The 19,611-nt window shown below is 41.6% G+C and overlaps 1 protein-coding gene across 50 annotated transcripts in view; it reads right to left on the bottom strand.

Annotated features, from left to right (window-relative positions):
• NIPA2 (NIPA magnesium transporter 2) overlaps nt 1-19,611 on the bottom strand; it is a 56,519-nt gene that overhangs the window by 24,771 nt on the left and 12,137 nt on the right. For 21 of the 50 annotated variants that reach the window (XR_011380686.2, XR_011380681.2, XR_011380685.2 and 18 more), the window contains 3 exons: nt 10,828-11,059; nt 7,994-8,050; nt 97-187 (listed from right to left, as the gene is read on the bottom strand). Coding sequence is in view for 43 of the 50 variants with exons in the window: in XM_070053577.2 (XP_069909678.1) it covers nt 97-187; nt 7,994-8,050; nt 10,828-10,966 (287 nt within the window). In the remaining 7 variants the exon portion in view is untranslated. Of the gene's footprint in view, nt 1-96; nt 188-7,993; nt 8,051-10,827; nt 11,060-19,083; nt 19,209-19,611 lie in introns of all 50 variants that reach the window. The other 29 variants (XR_016217742.1, XM_089309617.1, XM_089309615.1 and 26 more) reach the window with 5 other exon arrangements.

The following is a 19,611-nucleotide window of genomic DNA, read 5'->3' as shown; positions in this document are numbered from 1 at the left end:
ATAGGTATGCCAAACTCATGTAATTAGATATCACTGAGTATTTTACAGACTAAAACACTGACTACTGGTTCTGCATGTAAAATGCAGTGTCCTTACCTTACGAGGACGCTGAGAGCTCCTAGCGGAGTCACTAGCGTGGCTGGTGCAAATGCATAAGCAGCAAAGTTGGCCACCTCCCCAGCTCCCACTTAAAAGAGATGAACAAAAGAAAAACTCAGATAGGAATATATGTACTCAATTTGGAAATGTCTGTATTTTACCATGATATAAATAATGGTATAACATAAATATGCAACATCTATTTATTACTTCAACTGTATCCCGTAACTTTCATATTTTCTCCCACCTATTAATGTTATTGTTCTGTAAATTACCAACATTAGAATAGAGTCCAATTAAATTAGAAACAAATCTATAATTTTAATGGAAGAATTCTAGTTCATTACATAAAAATGTTTCAATACAAACTTTAAATATTTGTATCCTACAACAAGCATAAATCAATTAAAAGCAGCCAATACTGATATAAAGGTATTTCTCCTAAGCCTCTGTCACTGACTCCTCTTTTTAAAAATCCAATTCATACAGTATACTAAATCTGAAGCTAGGATCAGGAAATATGAGAATAATTCAAAAAGTTTGTGGAAAAATAAAAATTGTGATGCAATAATTTTTGAAATCCTTGCAGATATTTCATAATACATATTTTCTATGAACTTTTGGAAGACTCCTTGTATAGCAAGGAGCAAAACAAAGATCTTGCTCCATAAAACTTACATTTTAGTGAGAGACAAACAATACATGTGTCAAATGGCTCATTTTTCTATGAAGAAAACAGCTAGGGAAAAATGGAGTTTTACTTTCTGTTGTGTTGTGGCTCTCTGATAAGAGAAACTTTGAACAGTCTGAAATAAAGTTTATATCACATCTCTATCAGAGGATAACACATTCCAAACAAGGGAACAGCAAGTATAAAAACCCCTGACTGAAGAAAATGTTTGGCATGTCTGACAACCAAAGCCAGTGTGGTTCCAGCAAGGTAACAAGGGGAGGGTGGTCAGTGAGTTGGAAGAAGCCAGGGCCACATCACAGAAGGCCCTGGTGAATCTCACTAGGGGTTTTATCTGAGTTGAAAAACCACTGGGGAATCCCATGCAGAGGGAAGGGCATGATCTCATAGAAGGATCCATCTGGGCCACTGTATTTTCAAAATAGTTATACCAGATTTCACTTAGCAGTATACAACGGTGCCCCTGGTCTCATTCTTTATGATACCTGGTATCACCAGACTTAAAAATCTACTCATCTGTTAGGTCATCCTACTATGCTTTAAATTTGCATTCATATTTTTATTTGTTTACTGGCTAAGTGAAATCTTTCGGGGGAGGAGCTACTCAAGTTTAACTCCTATATATAAGCTTTTTCTCTTATTAAGGCAATTCTCCATATATCTTGGGCATGAGATTTTGATTAAGCCCATTCCAATTATTTTTTTTCACACTCTGCATTGTCCTTTCATTCTCTTAATAACCTCTTTTCATCAAAGTAAATTCTTAATTTAAATGTCAAATGAAGTATTTTCCTTTATAATTACTGCTTCAAAACTTATTTGAGAAATCTTTTAAGCTCTTTATCTTCTAAATTCTTTAGTGTTTTGCCTTTCCCATTTAGGCCTAATGACCTTAAGTTGACATTTATTTACGAAATGAAGTAGGAATTGATTTTATTCTTTCCTGTGGATTGTTACAGGAAGTATATCTACTTCCCAGACTTAACATTTTCTCCTGTTTTTTGATTTTCTTTTAAATGTGATTTCTGCTAATTATTTTTATGAAATTTCAAGCATATGACATCTGACTCCTATTTGTAAAAATATGCAGACTTGAAATAAGAATACTCTTACTTAACCACAAAACTACATCACATCTAACAAAAATGCCAATAAATCTCTAATATCATTTAATAATTCATATTCAGAACCCTTCTTTAATTCCTAAAATGTCTTCTCTGGATGTTTTGTTCCAACTAGAATTCAATCAAGGAATTTGCCATCTGCCAATCCTGACCCTGGGAGGCAGCAGTGAGGTTCAAGTGGTTGGGTTCTTGCCACTCATATGAAACCTAGATTGAATTACTGGCTCCTAGCATAGACAACCCCCAAACCCACCACATTCCATTCCCAGGCCGTAGCTGGCACCTGGGGAGAGAATCAGCAGATGGAAGTCTTTCTTTCAAATAATTTTTTTAACAAAATTAAGGAATTAGGCTGCAGTGTCTCCAATTCCTCCTTATCTAGGATAATCTACCATTCCTATTTATCCATAATACAAACTGAACAAAAAGGAGGCAAAAAAGGCTTGAAGAAATTCTCAAATGTCTGGACTTTATCTGATGACTTCTATTTTCTTATGTATAATCTGTGCAATCTATGTTAGGTTCTTCCCATCTTAAAAAATCTGTTATTCTTTGCTCAATTAATTAGGAAGTTACACAGTTTTCTGAACGCTCTAGAAATTACGCTTCCTTGTCAAGTTTAAGATTAATGTTTACCTTTACTCTTCCAGACAATCTCAGAACCTTAGAACCCTTTAACCCATTTCCCCCTTCCAATTTATGTTACTGTTGTGTATTTTCACTTATATGTATGGATACTCTGAGTCCATGAGCTATTTTTAGTATTTTTATTGGCTGGCATCTACTCAGATGCATTTGTATACTCACCACTCTCACGTCCTCTACCTCTGAACTTCCATGTAGACTAATCTCTTTCTGCTTTGCAAAGTATAGTAATTATCAGTTTTAAATTGTCCAAACATGTTGATTTAATTTTATTCTTACTGCATATTTTCATTGAGTAGAAAACTCTACGGCAGTTACTTTTCCAATACTTTGAAGCTCTATTTCCAACTCTTTTCTACTTCCAATGTTGTCGAAAAACTCAAGCTGTCAATTTGCTACCTTCTGAAGTACTGTTTCACAAAAAATTTAATTTGAGAGGCAGAAAGAAACAGAGACAGATAATACTCCCAGCCACTGATTCACATCCCAAAAGCCTGCAACAGCTGGGACTGGGCCAGGCCAAATTCAGGAGTTGGGAACTCAGTGGTTCTCACATGGTTGGCAGGGATCAGATTACTTGAGCCATCACTTGCTGCCTCACAGGGTACAAATCAGTAAGAAGCTAGAGCCAGGAGCAGAGCCAGAACTCGAACCCTGGCACCCCAATATTGGGGTGAGGGTGTCCCAAGTGTATCTTAACTGCTATGCCAAATGCCTACTCCTTTTTCTATGACCGTTTTCAAGATAACACTATTGGAGCTGGTGCTGTGGCAAAGGTTAAGTCTCCACCTGCAGTGCCAGCATCCCATATGGGTGCTGGTTCGAGTCCCAGCTACTCCATTTCCAATCCAGCTTCCTGTTAATACACCTAGAAAAGCAGCAGATGATGGCCCAAGTGCTTGGGCCCCTGCACCCAGGTAGCAGACCTGGAAGCAGCTTCTGGCTCCTGGCTTCGGCCTAGCCCAGCCCCAGCTCTTCAGGCCATTTAGGGAGTGAACCAGCAGATGCAAGATTGATCTTTCTCTCCTTCTACCTCGGCCTTTCAAACAAATTTATAAAATCTTAAAAAAAAAAAAAAGAATAAATAGGGGCCAGTGCTCTGGTGTAGAAGGTTAAGCCTCCACCTGCAGTAACAGCATCCATATGGAAGCTGGTTTGAGCCCCGGCTGCTCCACTTCCAATTCGGCTCTCTGCTGTGGTCTGGGAAGGCAGTGGGAGATGGCCCAAGTACTTGGGCCCCTGCATCCATGTGGGAGTCCCAGAGGAAGCTCCCGGCTTCAGATCAGCTCAGTTCCAGCCATTGCACCCACTGGGAGAGTGAACCAGCCGATGGAAGACCTCTCTCTGCCTCTGGCTGTCTGTAACTCTGCCTTTCAAATAAATAAATCTTTAATAAAATAAAATATAAAACAGATACTCTGTCTTTCGGTTTTCTTAAGTTTTTTGTTTAATATTTATTTATTTGAAAGTCAGAGTCAGAGAATGATTTTCCATCCATTGGTTCATTCCCCATATGGCCACAATGGCCATATCATGGGAAAATTCTCAGCCATTTTCTCTTCAATGGCCAGGCTGAAGCAAGGAGCTTCTACCAGATTTCTGATGTGGGTGTCAGAGGTCCAAAGACTTGGTCATCTTTTGTTGCTTTTCCCAGGCCATTAGCAAGGAGTTGGACCAGAAGTGGAGCACAAACCGGGGTCCATAAGGGATGCCAGTGTTGCAGGTAGCAGATTAACCTGCTACACCACAATGCCAGCCCCTGGTTTTCCTAAGTTTTACTATGATGTGTTTAGGTCCAGTTTTCAGATTTTGTATAGGTCTTGTTGGGCTTCTTGAATGTAAGTCTTGATAACTTTGATCATGGGACAATTCTCAGCCATTTTCTCTTCAAACATTTCTTCTCCATTCTTTGTCCTATATTCTCAGACTCCAATTATTCACTGAATTCTTTAAGTTCCATAACTTTTTTTTTTTTTTTTTTTTTGACAGGCAGAGTTAGACAGTGAGAGAGAGAGACAGAGAGAAAGGTCTTCCTTTTCTGTTGGTTCTCCCCTCAAATGGCCACTATGGCTGGCGCGCTGCAGACAGCACGCTGCCAATCCAAAGCCAGGAGCCAGGGGCTTCCTCCTGGTCTCCCATGCGGGTGCAGGGCCCAAGCACTTGGACCATACTCCACTGCCTTCCCAGGCCACAGCAGAGAGCTGGACTGGAAGAGGAGCAACTGGGACAGAATCTGGCGCCCCAACTGGGACTAGAATTCAGGGTGCCGGTGCCGCAGGCGGAAGATTAGCCAAGTGAGCTGCAGTGCCAGCCTAAGTTCCATAACCTTCTAATCCATATCTATCCTTTTATATTTGATTGCTTAATTTTAAATAATTTCTTCCAAACTATATCCAGTTCACTAAGTTTCTCTTCAACCACACACAACCTACTGTTAAGCAATTAATTTACTTTTCATTATTGCATTTTTAAAATTCTATAATTTCTTCCTAATTCTTTTATAAATCTGAAATATCACTAGAGTACAGCAGATTGCAATAACCACAATTCTTTTTAGTAAGCACAGTTGTTCAATGGTCATGATACTTCCAGTATCTAGAGAATCTTCAGGTTTCTGTGTTTTGTTTTTGCTAAATTCCCTTTATCTCATATACCTCCTTTTTGGGGGGAATTTTAAAAATTACTTATTGACATAATTTTTACTTTGGTCTGCAAGGTGCCAGAGAGCATTAGCAGCATAGGACCAAGGCTAGAGGTTACCCAGTGCATACAAATGACCAGTTAGTCATGGTCCCTAACTCACTCCAAAGTACAGCCTTTCCAGAGTCCTCAGAGCAGATGGTATTTCTGATTCTTGGCAGCATCAGACTTTGACCCTTGTTAAACCAAAGGTTCACTATCTTCCCACCGCCTACTCTAGCATCTGCAATTACCACTAGGGCAGAAGTAACTCCAGCATCCCTCATCTTGACCAGGTAATTCTTCATGGTCATGTTAGCTCTTTGATGCTTTAAGAGGATGATTTCTAAATTTTGTTCAGTTTTTTAATTTATGAATTTAAAAAATTTATTTTGAAAGCCAGAGTTACAGAGATAAAGAAAAGGCCTTCCAGCCACTGGTTCACGCCCCAGATGCAATAGCAACTACTGGGCCAGACTGAAGCCAGGGGCTTCAGCAGAGTCGCACACCTGAGTGGCAGGGGCCTAAGCACTTGGGCCATCTGCCACTGCTTTTCCCAGGCCATTCACAGGGAGCTGGACAAGACAACCCAGGACCCATATGGGATGCCAGTGTTGCAGGCTGTGGCTTTGCCTGCTATGCCACAATGCCAATTCCTTGTTCAGTTTTTAAAAATTTATGTTTTGGAGGCTGGTGTTGTGGTACAGCAGGTTAAGCCACTGCCTACAACTGCAGCACTCCATATCTGAGTGCTGCTTTGAGTCCTATCTGCCCCCATATCTAATCCAGCTAATGCAACTGGGAAGGCAGTAGGAGATGGCAAAAATACTTGCACTCCTGCCACTCACGTGAGACCTGGACAGAGTTCTTGGCTCAGCCTTAACCATCACAGTCATTTGGATAGTGAACTATCGGAGAGAAGATCTCTCATTCTGTTTCTCCGGCTCTGTCACTCTTTCAGATAAATAAACTGTTAAAAAATAGTAAAGTTTGGCCGGTGCCGAGGCTCACTAGGCTAATCCTCCGCCTTGCGGCGCCGGCACACCAGTTTCTAGTCCCGGTCAGGGCGCCAGATTCTGTCCCAGTTGCCCCTCTTCCAGGCCAGGTCTCTGCTGTGGCCAGGGAGTGCAGTGGAAGATGGCCCAAGTGCTTGGGCCCTGCACCCCATGGGAGACCAGGAGAAGCACCTGGCTCCTGGCTGCGGATCAGCACGATGCGCCGCCGCGGCGGCCATTGGAGGGTGAACCAACGGCAAAGGAAGACTTTTCTCTCTGTCCACTCTGCCTGTCAAAAAAAAAAAAAAAAGTAAAGTTTACATACTTTTTTTTGTTTTTTTGGAAAGACGGAAAGAGCTCTTCCATCTGTTGATTCAATCCCCAAATAGCTGCTTTTACCAGGACTGGGCCAGGTTAAAGCCAGGAGCAAGAACTCAGTATGTCTATCCCACTTGGGAGGCACCTGATATTGTGCATTCTCCCAAGATGCACAGTATCAGGAAGCTGGATCAGAACTGGAGCAGGACTCAAACCAGGAACTCAATGTGGGATGCATACATCTCAAGCAGTATATTAACTGCTGAGCCAAACACCCACTCCTTGTACAGATTTTTAACTTGTTTTCAGTAAGAATGTCGATTCAATCACCTCATCTACCATTATAATGATCCCCAATATTACTTTCTGATATTCAAGTTTTATAAGTTTCAATATTATTTCTCTGAACTTGCTGCCTGATACTTCTTCCCCATCTTCATTCCCTTACTGCTATATTTGTTTTTAATGCTTGGGATTTCAATAACCTAGTGCTATTAACAAAGCACCCCAAAATTGGCAGTTTAAAAGAACAGTAACTGTTTACTCTCATGGTTTCTCTTGGTCCTGTTAGTCAAGACTTTAGGAGTCAGCAAGTACTTTTCATTCAGGATCTTTTAAGACAGCAGTCAAGATTTCAGTTGAGGCTGCAGGTATGGGAAAGCTGGACTGGAGCTGGAGGACTCCAATCCGAGGTGACACACTCAGATGACTGCCTTCCTCACATCTCGTACTCAAATATTCTTTTCAGTGAGGCTTGCCCTGGCCCCCATTCTAAAATTTTAAACCAATCTCTTCCAATTTTACATTTCCCTTCTCATTTTTACTCCTCCTTCTTAGCATTTGGTACTACTCACACACACATTTATCTTGTTTATTGTTTGTCTCCCATCAAGAATATAAGCTTCATGTGGGTAGAAATTTTTCATATTTTCCTCAATCTAGTGTCTCCAGCACCTAGAATGATGCCTAGCATATGAAAGAGATCAACAAATACTTGTTGAATGAACAGTCAAGAATCAATATCTTAAGGATAATATTTTTCATGTATTTTGTTAAAGAAAACCAATTAAATAAGCGTGGGCAGTAGTCTTACAAAGTACATACCTTCTTTTCAATTTGGAATGACAACCAATGGAAGGGGAAAACTACAAACAGCATTTCTTATGAACTTTCACTTTCAAAATTACTTTCTAAAATTCAGAATTTTTAACAATACACAGGTAAACCAAACATGTTTTAATCAGATGGGTAAAAAAATCTTATCATTCAAATAAAATAAGCTATTAAATTGCAAAATGAGTTATATAGGCTATTATATATTTTGAATTTTGATCTTTAAAAAACAAGATTCAAAGTTTTAAAATTTCCAAGTAATATGAGTAATAGTATATGCAAGTATTTTTGTATTTGTAATATTTTCTTAAAATGTTTTCTATACATACTTGACAGCAGTCCAGCCCACCACAACCATTCTTTAAGATATGCATGGCCACCTTGACCTGTGAATAAAAAAATGCTTATTTATTTGAAATATTACCATGCTTTTGTTTAAACACTAGTATGAACACTATTAGTAATAGCAGACTTAAAAATATCTAATTACTACTGCTTTAAAAAAAAAGATTTATTTATTTATTTGAAAGTCAGAGTTACACAAAGAGAGAAGGAGAGGCAGAGGCAGAGGCAGAGAGGTCTTCCATCCACTGGATCACTCCCCAATTGGACACAATGGCCTGAGCTGCGCTGATCCGAAGCCAGGAGCCTCTTCCCTGCCTCCCATGTGGGTGCAGCGATCCAAGGACTTGGGCCGCCATCTTCTACTGCTTTCCCAGGCCATAGCAGAGAGCTGGATCAAAAATGCAGCAGCTAGGACTCAAACCAGCACCCATATGGGATGCTGGCACTGCAGGAAGCGACTTTACTTGCTATGCCACAGCACCGGCCCCAACATTTTTTAAAAAATACATTTATTGGAAAGGCACAGTCAGAAAGAGAGAAAAAGAGAGATATCCATCTGTTTTATTCACTCTACAATAGCTAGGATTGTGCCAGGCCAAAGTACTTTTAATAAAGGTTTAAATAAAGGTTTCTGGATAATTATAAATGGGAATGTTGAGATAATATTTTTATGATTACCTTAGAAAAGGGGATGTTAAGACCATGAGAATGTTAAAAAAATGTTCATGTCTATCCTATACTCCTGATTGAGGAACTAAATCAATCCTTATATTCAACTCATACTTCCTTCTTTAGTTTTGTGGACTCAGCTTAAATGAACTAATCGGAAACTGGATAGGCCATTTAGGTGTGAATGACCCCACTTATGGTATAGTAACTGTGGAGATTGCGGTCCTATTCTGACCAGACACTATGCTGACCAGCACTGCCAGAACACAAACCCTTTTGCCTTGGCTTTCCTTTGGATAAACTAACAAGGTCAGGAAACAATCAGTACTTAACCACTGGTCAGTACTTAACCAAGGTCAGGAAACAATCAGTACTTAACCACCGCCCAAAAGAAAAAGCTGAAGTGAATGAATCCTTTACAACTGTGTCCATCACAAGTAACAACATTATCTGCCTTAGGACCAAGGATAAGGGACTGATAGCAAACAGGAGATTCAGCACTTTCTTCTTTGTCCATTAAATCCCAATAGAGGCTATTGTTTTATGTTTTGAAGATTGTTGATTAGGTTTGGCTATAAAGTTGGCACAAGAAAGATAGAGGTGATTTTTTTTTTATTGCCAAAGCAGGTCTACTTGAGGTCCAATTCAAGTCTAGAACTGCAGCAAAGATAGAAAGATACGAATATGACATGGGACCAATAATGCTGGAAGCTATCATTAACATCCTCAGATTGAGGCGTCAAGGTGAAGTTCAGGGGGTAGCACTATGGTATAGTAGGTTAAGCCTCTATGTGTGGCACCAGCATCTCATATGGGTGCCAGTACAAGTCCCAACTGCTCCACTTCCAATCCAGCTCCCTGCTAGTACCTGGGAAAACAGTGGAAGATGGCCCAAATACCTGGGCTCCTGCACACTCATGGGAGACCCAGAGAGGAGTCCAGGCTCCTGGCTTCAGATTGGCTCAGCTCCAGCCTTTGCAGTCATCTATTAGCCCAAAGATGGAAGACCTGTCTGTCTGTAACTCTTTCAAATAAATAAATCTCAAAATGGGGTTCAATCACACAAAGGATCCCCCAGATTTTGTGACCTGTTGGCAGTTTTCAAGGAAACCTGCATTAGAAATTTATTTAAAATGAGTATTCTTCAAGCCACAGAAGCCCTCCTTTCTTTCTTGCCAATTTGACATTAGAAAAAATGTCTATGGTAAAAGTCAAAACTTGCACTATCATTGACAAAGGACCTCAGTCTTCAGTAAGATTCTGATTCATGAATCTTTATTTTCTTCTCTGGAGATATATAGAAATGTAAAGTAAAGGCTGAGGGGCTAATGCTGTGGCACAACGGGTTAAAGCTCTAGCCTGTAGCATCGGCATATGAGCCTGGCTGCTCCACTTCCAATCCAGCTCTCTGCTAATGATCTTAGGAAGGCAGCAGAGGATGGCCAGGGTATGTGGACCCTTGTATTCACATGGGAGACCTGGAAGAAGTTCCTGGCTTCAGACAGGCTCAGTTCCAGCTGTTACAGCCATTTGGGGAGTGAACCAGCAGACAAAAGACCTCTCTCTTTGTGTCTATACCTTTCTCTATATAACTCTTTCAAACAAATAAAATAAACCTTTAAAAAAAAAAAAGGCTGGATGCAAATTTTTCTTAAAGAGTTTTTATTTATTTGAGAGGCAGAGTTACAGACAATAAAAGGGAGAGACAGAAAGAAAGGTCTTCCACGCGGGTGCAGGGGCCCAAGGACTTAGGCCACCTTCCACCGCATTCCCAGGCCATAGCAGAGAGCTGGATGGGAAGAGCAGCCAGGACTAGAACCAGCGCCCATATGGGATGCTGGCACCCCAGGTGGAGGATCAACCCACTGCGCCACAGCACCAGCTCCTGGATGCAAATTTGGCATCAGTTCTTGCTACAACTCTGAAAATAACTGCAGGATGGGCAGTTAACTAATTTAGACACTTCACTTTTTTTTTTTTCCTTATTACAAAATTGATACTTGATTCTCTATCCACATTTAGAACTACTGAACAGTTCACAGATTTGATATACTCAGTAGGAATAAAGGCATGACCTTCTATGGCACAAGAACATAAGTAAGTAAGTACACCCTGATATCATTTCAAAGTCTCACAGGACACAACCCACCTGCTCTCATGGAACCTTTTCTGGCAAGTCGCAGAAGTCCTTTTTTTTTCAAAATGAAACTCCCTCCAATGAAAATACTGGAGCTCATAGCCAATCCCAGACCAATATAAAAGTCATATTTTCCACGCCCTGGGCTCATTTCGTTTGTTACTTAAGAAATTCCTGTGAATTACATTGATCACAGAAGGGAGAAACTGCTGGTGCTGGAGGCAGGATGATGCAGTTTTCAAATCTAAACAAAAAAAAAAAAAAAAAAAGGAATTGAGATTTTCATGAAATGATTATAATCACTCATACGATTCAAAACTTTACTTCATTTCTATTCTCAAAAAGGAAAAATATTTTTGAAATTTTTATTAATATAAAGAGAACAGATTTTATGCATTCCTTAAGTACAGTTCCAAGAAGACATTTCCTTCACCCTCCAGCTCCCTTCCCAAACCCCTTCCTGTTCCCTCTCTTCATCAGTTTTTGCAAACACATAATTTTAATCCACCCTATATTAACAGGCTTAATTTGCCACTAATCATAATATTCAACAAGTAAAAAGTAGGAAGACCACAATTCTTCCACAGAAGTATAAACAAGGGCTAAAAATGATAATCATATGCCAAAGTGAACATTTCATCCCTGTATTTTTTTTTTTTTTTTGGTATTCCCTATTGACCATCTCATATCACAGAAAACATGGTATCTGAGACTGGCTTATTTCATGAAGTATACTGGTTTCCAGTTGCATCCATTTTATTCTAATAGACAGTATTTCATTCTTTTTCATGGCTGAGTAGTATTCCATTGTGTATTTATGCTACATTTTCTTTATCTGGTCGTCAGCTGATAGACATCTGGGTTGATTCTTTATCTCAGCTATTGTGAATTGAGCTGCAATAAACATGGGGGTACAAATAACACTTTCATATGCTGATTTCATTTCCTGTGAATAAATTCCCAGGAGTACAGTGGCTCAGTCACATGGTAGATCTATTTTCATATCTCTGAAGAGTCTCCATAGTGTCTTCTATAATGGTTATACTAGTTTACATGCCTACCAAGGATTAGGGAGTCAGTGCTGTGGCATAACGGATAGAGCTGCCACCTGAGGTGCCAGCATCCCATATGGGTACCGGTTTGAGTCCCAACTGTTCCACTTTTGATCCAGCTCTCTGCTATGGCCTGGCAGAAGAAGATGGCCCAAGTCCTTGGGCCCCTACACCTGCATGGAAGATCTGAAAGAAGTTCCCGGCTTCTGACTTTGCATCAGCCCAGCTCTGACTGCTGTGGCCATTTTGGGGAGTGAACCAGCTTCAGATCAGTTCAGCTCTGGCCGTAATGCCCATTTAGAGAGTGCACCAATAGATGGAAGACATCTCTCTCTCTCTCTCTCTCTCTCTCTCTTTGCTGCTCCGTAACTCTGCCTTTCAAATATTACACAGAGAAAGAAGGAAACATAGAGGGATAGAGGTCTTCTATCTGCTGGTTCATTCCCCAATTGGCTGCCACAATGGCCCAAGCTGCACCGACCCGAAGTCAGGAGCCAGGAGCTTCCTCCAGGTCCTCCCACGCAGGTACAGGGGCCCAAAGATTTGGGCCATCTTCTACTGCTTTCCCAGGCCATAGCAGAGAGCTGGATCGAAAGTGGAGCAAGCCAGGACCCAAAGTGGCACCCATATGGAATGTCAGCACTGCAGGCGGCGGCTTTACCCACTTCGCCACATAACCGGCCCTGTCAAATAAATAAATCTTTAAAAACAAACAAAAAAATGCTCCTCACCAGCATTTATTGTTTTTGGATTTGTGGATTATAGTCATTCTAATTGGGGTGAGGTGAAACCTCATTAAGGTTTGTATTTGCAGGAAAAATATTTTATTACTGCTTATTAGCAATGTATCTATTATAACTGAAATTTAACACCAACCTAATATTTCTTTTTAAGAGAAGGGATCATGATCTAAAACCGTTTAAATAAATGTAATTAATTCTGGTTTAAATTAAAAAAAATCCAATCTGAGCCAATACATCAAAGGACAAAAACTTAACTGATATGAAAATATATCCAACAAATAATTTTTAGAAATATATATTTATTTGAAAGAGTTACAGAGGTAGAGACAGAAAGAGATCTTCTATCTGCTGGTTCACTCCCTAAATGGCCAAAACGGCTGGAGTTGAGCCAATCAAAAGCCAGGAGCCAGGAGCTTCTTCCAGGTCTCCAATGTTGGTGCAGGGACCCAAGGACTTGGGCCATCTTCCATTGCTTTCCTAAGCCACAGCAGGGAGCTGGATTGGAAGTGGAGCAGCCAGGACCTGAACTGGTGCCCATATGGGATGCCAGTGCTACAAGCTGGAGCTTTCATCCACTGCCCCACAGCACCAGCCCCTCTAACAAATATATTTAAGTTTTATAAATATGTCTTTTTTGAATAATTTATAAAACTCAAAATTTTCCCACAGGTTTTCTTCTTAAAAATAAATATGGGGGCCAGCATTGTGATGTAGTGGGATAAACCAGTGCCTGCAAAAATGGCATCCCAGATTGGTGCAGGTTCAAGTCCTGGCTGGTACACTTCTGATCCAGCTCCCTGCTGATGTGTTTGGGAAAGCAATGGAAGATGGCCCCCAAGTCCCTGGGCCCCTGCACCCACATGGGAGACCCAGATGGAGTTCTTGGCTCTTGGGTTAGGCCTGGCCTACTGTGTCCATTCATGGAGTGAACTCTTTCAAATAAAATAAATCTTTTTAAATATATATACATAAATAAATACATCTGGACAGAAATATATGGGGATTTATTTAGCCTATTTAGTGATGGGTTGAGAGATGGCAGATTTCATGTTATTTTGTTAGCAGAGGAGGACAATCCTAGGAGGAAAATGTCTGTCAGGGTACAGTACAGTAGACTTTAGAGAACATGAGGACCATGGCACCTAGAGGACTCAGTCCACAAGAAAAGATGGATAATAGAAGCTTACCAAAGACTACAAAATATTTTTTCAAATGTCCAACTCCTAAATTCTGCTGATAACTGAACTAAAGGTAAATACAGAAATCAAAGGAGGAAAAAACAAACAGTATTTAGCAACAAGGTATACAACTGGTTACAACTAACTGCCAGCCCAACATTCTAGTATGTCTCAGAATTATTAGTCCCACAATTTAACTACTGAGTTCTAGAAATAACCTGCAATTCAGTTCACTCAATATCCTCATTAAGTAGCCAAGTTTTTCATTCTTTGGCCTTTAACCAAAGAAACAACTTTCTATCTACCTAGCCCCCTTATTAGTTTAATGTGTTTACTAACAAAGGTATTTGTCTGATACATTCTGCATATAGTAAGCATATGCTAAGCACTCTGAATAAAATGGTGATAGCTTTTAGTCTTCATTAGTGTGACAAATAAGAAACAGGTAAATAAGAAGTAACAAAGTACTATAATAATAGTAAATAGTATTACTATTACTCCACACAAAACACCAATGTTTTGAACTGCCTATTGAGGTACATTATGATTCCTATACACTTCAATGAGAAGATTTTCTATTCCACTGATTTAGATTTGGCCATCAAGCTGGCTCTGGCCAGTGGGAGTTGGGGTGCTAGGAAAGAGGGCCAGTTCTGAGTCTAGACCTAAGAGGCACCTTGTATTCTCTAGTCCCTTTGTCCCCGAATGCCCTGGGTAGCTCACTGATCACAATATGGAGAAAGACACAGAACAGAATTATCCCTACTGTTCCACAAACTGGTGAGCATGATCATAAATGCTTATTCCTATATGACACTGAAATCGCTAACTTATACACATCAAAAGGCTTACTATAGTAATAAAAATTTCCATCAAAATTTTTGGGGAAAAACTGTAGAAAATAGGAATCACAGTTAAAGCTGGGTGATGAGCACAGAGGGGTTCACTGTATTATTCTTGCTACTTCTGTGCATGTCTGAACATTTCCATATTAAGGTTCTATAACACATACTTCAGTGCTTAAGAGATGCAGGGATGCCAATACATAAACCATTATCAAATTCCCAAAATAAAGGTCACCCTACAATCTAGGGCAAAATACTGAAACTTGGATAAAAGATCAGATACTCAAATCAGAAAGGTACCGAGTTTTCTTTTTTTATTTATTTACTCTTTTTTATTATTATTATTTGACAGGTAGAGAGACAGCAAGAGAGAGAGAGAGAGACAAAGAGAAAGGTCTTCCTTCCGTTGGTTCACCCCCTCAATGGCGGCCACAGCCGGTGCTGCGTTGATCTGAAGCCAGGAGCCAGGAGCTTCTTCCTGGTCTCCCATGCGGGTGCAGGGCCCAAGCACTTGGGCCATCCTCCACTGCCTTCCCGGGCCATAGCAGAGAGCTGGACTGGAAAAGGAGCAACCGGAACTAGAACCGGCACCCATATGAGATGCTGGCGCCGCAGGCAGAGGATTAACCAAGTGAACCATGGCGCCGGCTGAGTTTTCTTTTTTTAAAGATGTATTTATTTCAAAGCAAGAGTGACAGAGAGGGAGAGAGATATCTTCTATCCACAAATTCCTCCCCAACTGGCTAGAGCTGGTGAAGGCCAAAGCCACACCTCTTTAGCTCCATCTAGGTCTCCCATGGAGGTCACAGGGCCCAAACACTTGGGCCATCCTCCGCTGCTTTCCCAGGCACATTAGCAAGGAGCTGGGTCAGAAGCAGAGCAGCTGGGACTTGATCCAGCTTGCCAATAAGGTGGGATGCCAGCATTGCAAGCAGCAGCTTATCCCACTGTACCACAATGCCAACCCCAGTGCTGAGTTTTCTAAGTTTCAGTCATATAAAATGTGGTGGTACGTCTACTTGAAACCTTTCTAGAACTGACCTCTCTCATAAGTAATATGGAAAATGTATCTTTAGTCCTCCCTGTGTCCCTCTTTAGGGAAGATAATCCCAGCGAGAAAACTTCTGGGGGGTCCGGTGCTGTGGTACAGTGTGGTGGAATAAGAAGGCCATCCCAAGATGGCCACTGGCAAGCGAACGTCAGTTACTCAGGAATGGCTTTGAAACCCACCTGGCAGCGGAGCCTGCCTGGCAACAGGCTGTGATTGGATGGCTTTGAAACCCACATGGCGGCCGGCGCCGCGGCTCACTAGGCTAATCCTCCGCCTTGCGGCACGGGCACACCGGGTTCTAGTCCCGGTTGCCCCTCTTCCAGGCCAGCTCTCTACTGTGGCCAGGGAGTGCAGTGGAGGATGGCCCAAGCACTTGGGCCCTGCACCCCATGGGAGACCAGGATAAGTACCTGGCTCCTGCCATCGGATCAGCGCGGTGCGCTGGCCGCAGCGGCCATTGGAGGGTGAACCAACGGCAAAGGAAGACCTTTCTCTCTGTCTCTCTCTCTCACTGTCCACTCTGCCTGTCAAAAAAACAAACAAACAAACAAACAAACAAAAAAAACCCACATGGTAAAAGGAGCCTGCCTGGCAACAGGCTGTGATTGGTTGGGGCATAGACCGCCCCTTGACCGGATTAGCTGGTCTTGGCTATGTAAGCTGTTGTACTAACTGAAACAAATGAGTCTGCAGGCCGCTTGCCTCAAGCCTGCTTTCACCTGACTCCCGGGGTCAGTGTGGTGACTCCGGGCCTCTTAACCCACTGCAACATTGTTGAGAAATCAACTGCAACAGTACAGTAGGTTAAGTGGCTGCCTGAGAAGCTAGCATCCCATATGGCTGTTGATTCAAGTCCTGGTTGCTCCATTTCCCATCCAGCTCCTTGCTAATGCACCTGGGAAGGCGAAGGATGGGAAAGAGTCCTTGGACCCCTTCATCCATGTGGGAGACCCAGATGAAGCTCCTGGCTTCAGCATGGACCAGCCCTGGCCATTGCCGCCATTTGAAGAGTGAACCAGTGGACGGGACATCTCTCTCTCTCCTTCTAACTCAGCCTTTCAAATAAATAAATAAATCTTTAAAAAAACAAAACAGAACACTTCTAGGTGAGGAGTTTGGCCATCCTGCCTCTAGCTAGGTGTTAGATGAGTCACAACTTTAACAGATACATATAAGAAAAGAAGCTAATCAATCTAAAGTACTGCCTTCTTTATAGTCATCTCAAGTCTCAAACTCTAGCATGCTTCTGGAAAAATTCTAGACAAGAAGAGTCTTCTTGACTGTAACAACCAGTTACAGAGATGAAAACACAAGCAGGAACAAAAGAGGTAAGAAAATTTGGGAAGAAGATGGTTAGGGACAATCATTATTTCTACACATTAGAAGTTAAAACAAATAAAAATGTCTACATTGTTCCTACCACTCCCTGTATGACAAGTCCATCTGTGTTTATGAACCAGTCTTACTCATCGGACTATAAATTCCTGGGCTCCTGAACAATACTTACCTCTTTAGCTTGTACGCCTAGATATGACACTTTCAAAACATGTTTAAATATATATTTAGATGTTACATGTTTATAGATGAATGAAATGCTTCATAACTGGCCCTAAAAAATAAAGGTACCTATTCTTAAGTAGCCATTAAACCATAAAACTACCTCATCATTTAGGTCAGTATCCTAAAATGTAACCAATGTTTTACTTTCTGAACATGAAAACTCAAAAATGATCAAAATACACTAGGAAATTAGTAGTACCAGATGAAGTAAAAATGCAAGGATAATGGTGGTAGGTCTGGGAAAACAGGAGTAAAACAATCCAGCTATCCAAACACTCAGCCCTCTTGGCAGGTGTGATATTTTATTTTGGTTTTAATCTACAACTCTTGGCTCCTAACTCATTCCTCAAGGCAACCCAAAGAAACTAGAGCTTCTCTTGCCCAAGGTGGGTCAGAAAAACACTAATTTTCTTTCACCTTTCTATCTAGGAACTGACCATAAAGAAATTCTAGGGACCAGTGCTGTGGTATAGTGGATAAAGCTTCAGCTGGTGGCACCAGCACCCCATATGAGTGCAGGTTTGAGTCCTGGCTACTCCACTTCCAATTCAGCTCCCTGCTAATGTGCCTGGTAAATCAGAGAAGGATGACCCATGTCCTTGGGCCCCTGCACTCATGTGGGAGACCTGGTTGGAGTTCCAGGCTCCTGGCTTTGGCCTGGCCTACCCCTGGCTGTTGCAGCCACAGGGGAGTGAACCAGAGGATGGAAGATCTCTCTCCCACTTTCCCTCTCCCTCTATAACTCTGCCTTTCAAATAAATGAATAAAAACCTTTAATAAAAAAAATAGTTAGTTGTTCCTAACTTTTCCATGACTCATAATATGAATTTTCTCTACAGTTAAGTTTCATGATGCTATATAAAATCTATTTTCTCCTTCCATTTATCATAAAAAATTTCAAACATACTCAAAGTAGAAAGAATTCCTTCCTGACTTGTTGGGTCAATCATGTGTGTATGGCTTGAGAATCCCAATAGCCGGGCCACCCCTCTCCTGTCCACTTCATTTCCCAACAAAGAATCTCAATGCCCATCAAGCAGGAATCATCACTGTCCACATACACCATGGCCCTCTCCTCCATTCCTGTGACAGGTTGTTGTTCCCCTCTTCTCTCTGTCACTGAAACCCTGGCCACACTAGAAGCTGAGGTATACAGACTTCCACAACAACTCCAGACCACAGGGATTTTCTTTCCTTTTCATTTATTTTATATATAGTCAAGCTCATCAAATTTTACTCCCAATTACTTTTTTTTCTTTTAAGATTTATTTATTTTATTTGAAAGAGTTACAGAGAGGCGGGGGGGGGGGGGAGGGAAAAAAGAGTCTTTCGCTGGTTCACTCCCCCACATGGCCGCGATGGCTGGAATTGGGCTGATTTGAAGCCAGCAGCCAGGAGTTTCTTCTAGGTCTCCCACGCTGGTGCAGGGACCTGAGGACTTGGGCCATCTTCCACTGCTTTCCTAGGCCATAGCAGAGAGCTGGATTGGAAGTGGAGCAGCCAGGACTTGAACCAGCGCCCATGTGGGATGCTGGCACTGCAGGCAGTGGCTTTTACCCACTAGGCCACAGTGCCAGCCTCATCAATTACTTTTCTATCTTGCAAGATAAACTTATTAAGTTCCTTAAAGATAATTACTTTAGTTCTTTGTGTTGGTTTCACCACAAAAGGCAAACTTGATTTATAAAGTCTCCTAGAATTCAGGTGATTTGTTTTGCCTACTCACGTATGGAATTTTTCCACCGTACATATGTGGTGGGAGGGGGAAAGAAGGGAAACAAAATTTACAAGCTTTCAGCCACTAAGCTAAGGAAATAAATTTATCTCATTTTGACTTACAGTTTGAAAAGAAGACATCAGTAGGAATGGCCTGAAAGGATTGCGCGGCTTTGCTATCCTCACACCTGTTAACACTCTGCTCCCAATCTCTGTAACTGAAGGTCAATCACAGCCAGGAGAGCCTGCTAAGGAGATGTTTTTTATTCATAAGGATTAGCTATGAGGCAAGGCCAGGCATAAAGACAGTTTAACAAGAAAATGTGCTAAATTTCACTTCAACCAGTTCCCAAACCAGAAATGATAAGCCCCAATTGGTAACCTGCCCACTCCACTTCTCGGTGACTAATAAAAAGTAACCCCAGGAGACAGCACTGTGGCACAGCAGGTTAAGACACCGTCTGCAGTGCCACCATCCCATCTGGGTGCCAGTTTGAGTCCTGGCTGCTCTATTTCTGATCCAGCTCCCTGCTAATAAACCTGGGGAAGTAGCAGAGGATGGCCCAAGTCCTTGGGCCCCTGCATCCTTGTGGGAGACCTGGAAGAAGCTCCTGACTCCTGGTTTTGGTCTGTCCCAGCCCTGTCTGTTGC

The sequence above is a fragment of the Oryctolagus cuniculus genome, chromosome 12, assembly GCF_051225735.1.
Source record: "Oryctolagus cuniculus isolate XC-2025 breed Fujian yellow rabbit chromosome 12, ASM5122573v1, whole genome shotgun sequence".
NCBI classification, from domain to species: domain Eukaryota; kingdom Metazoa; phylum Chordata; class Mammalia; order Lagomorpha; family Leporidae; genus Oryctolagus; species Oryctolagus cuniculus.
The sequence above is the reverse complement of the archived record's forward strand: the minus strand, read 5'-3'. Positions and strand labels throughout refer to the sequence as shown.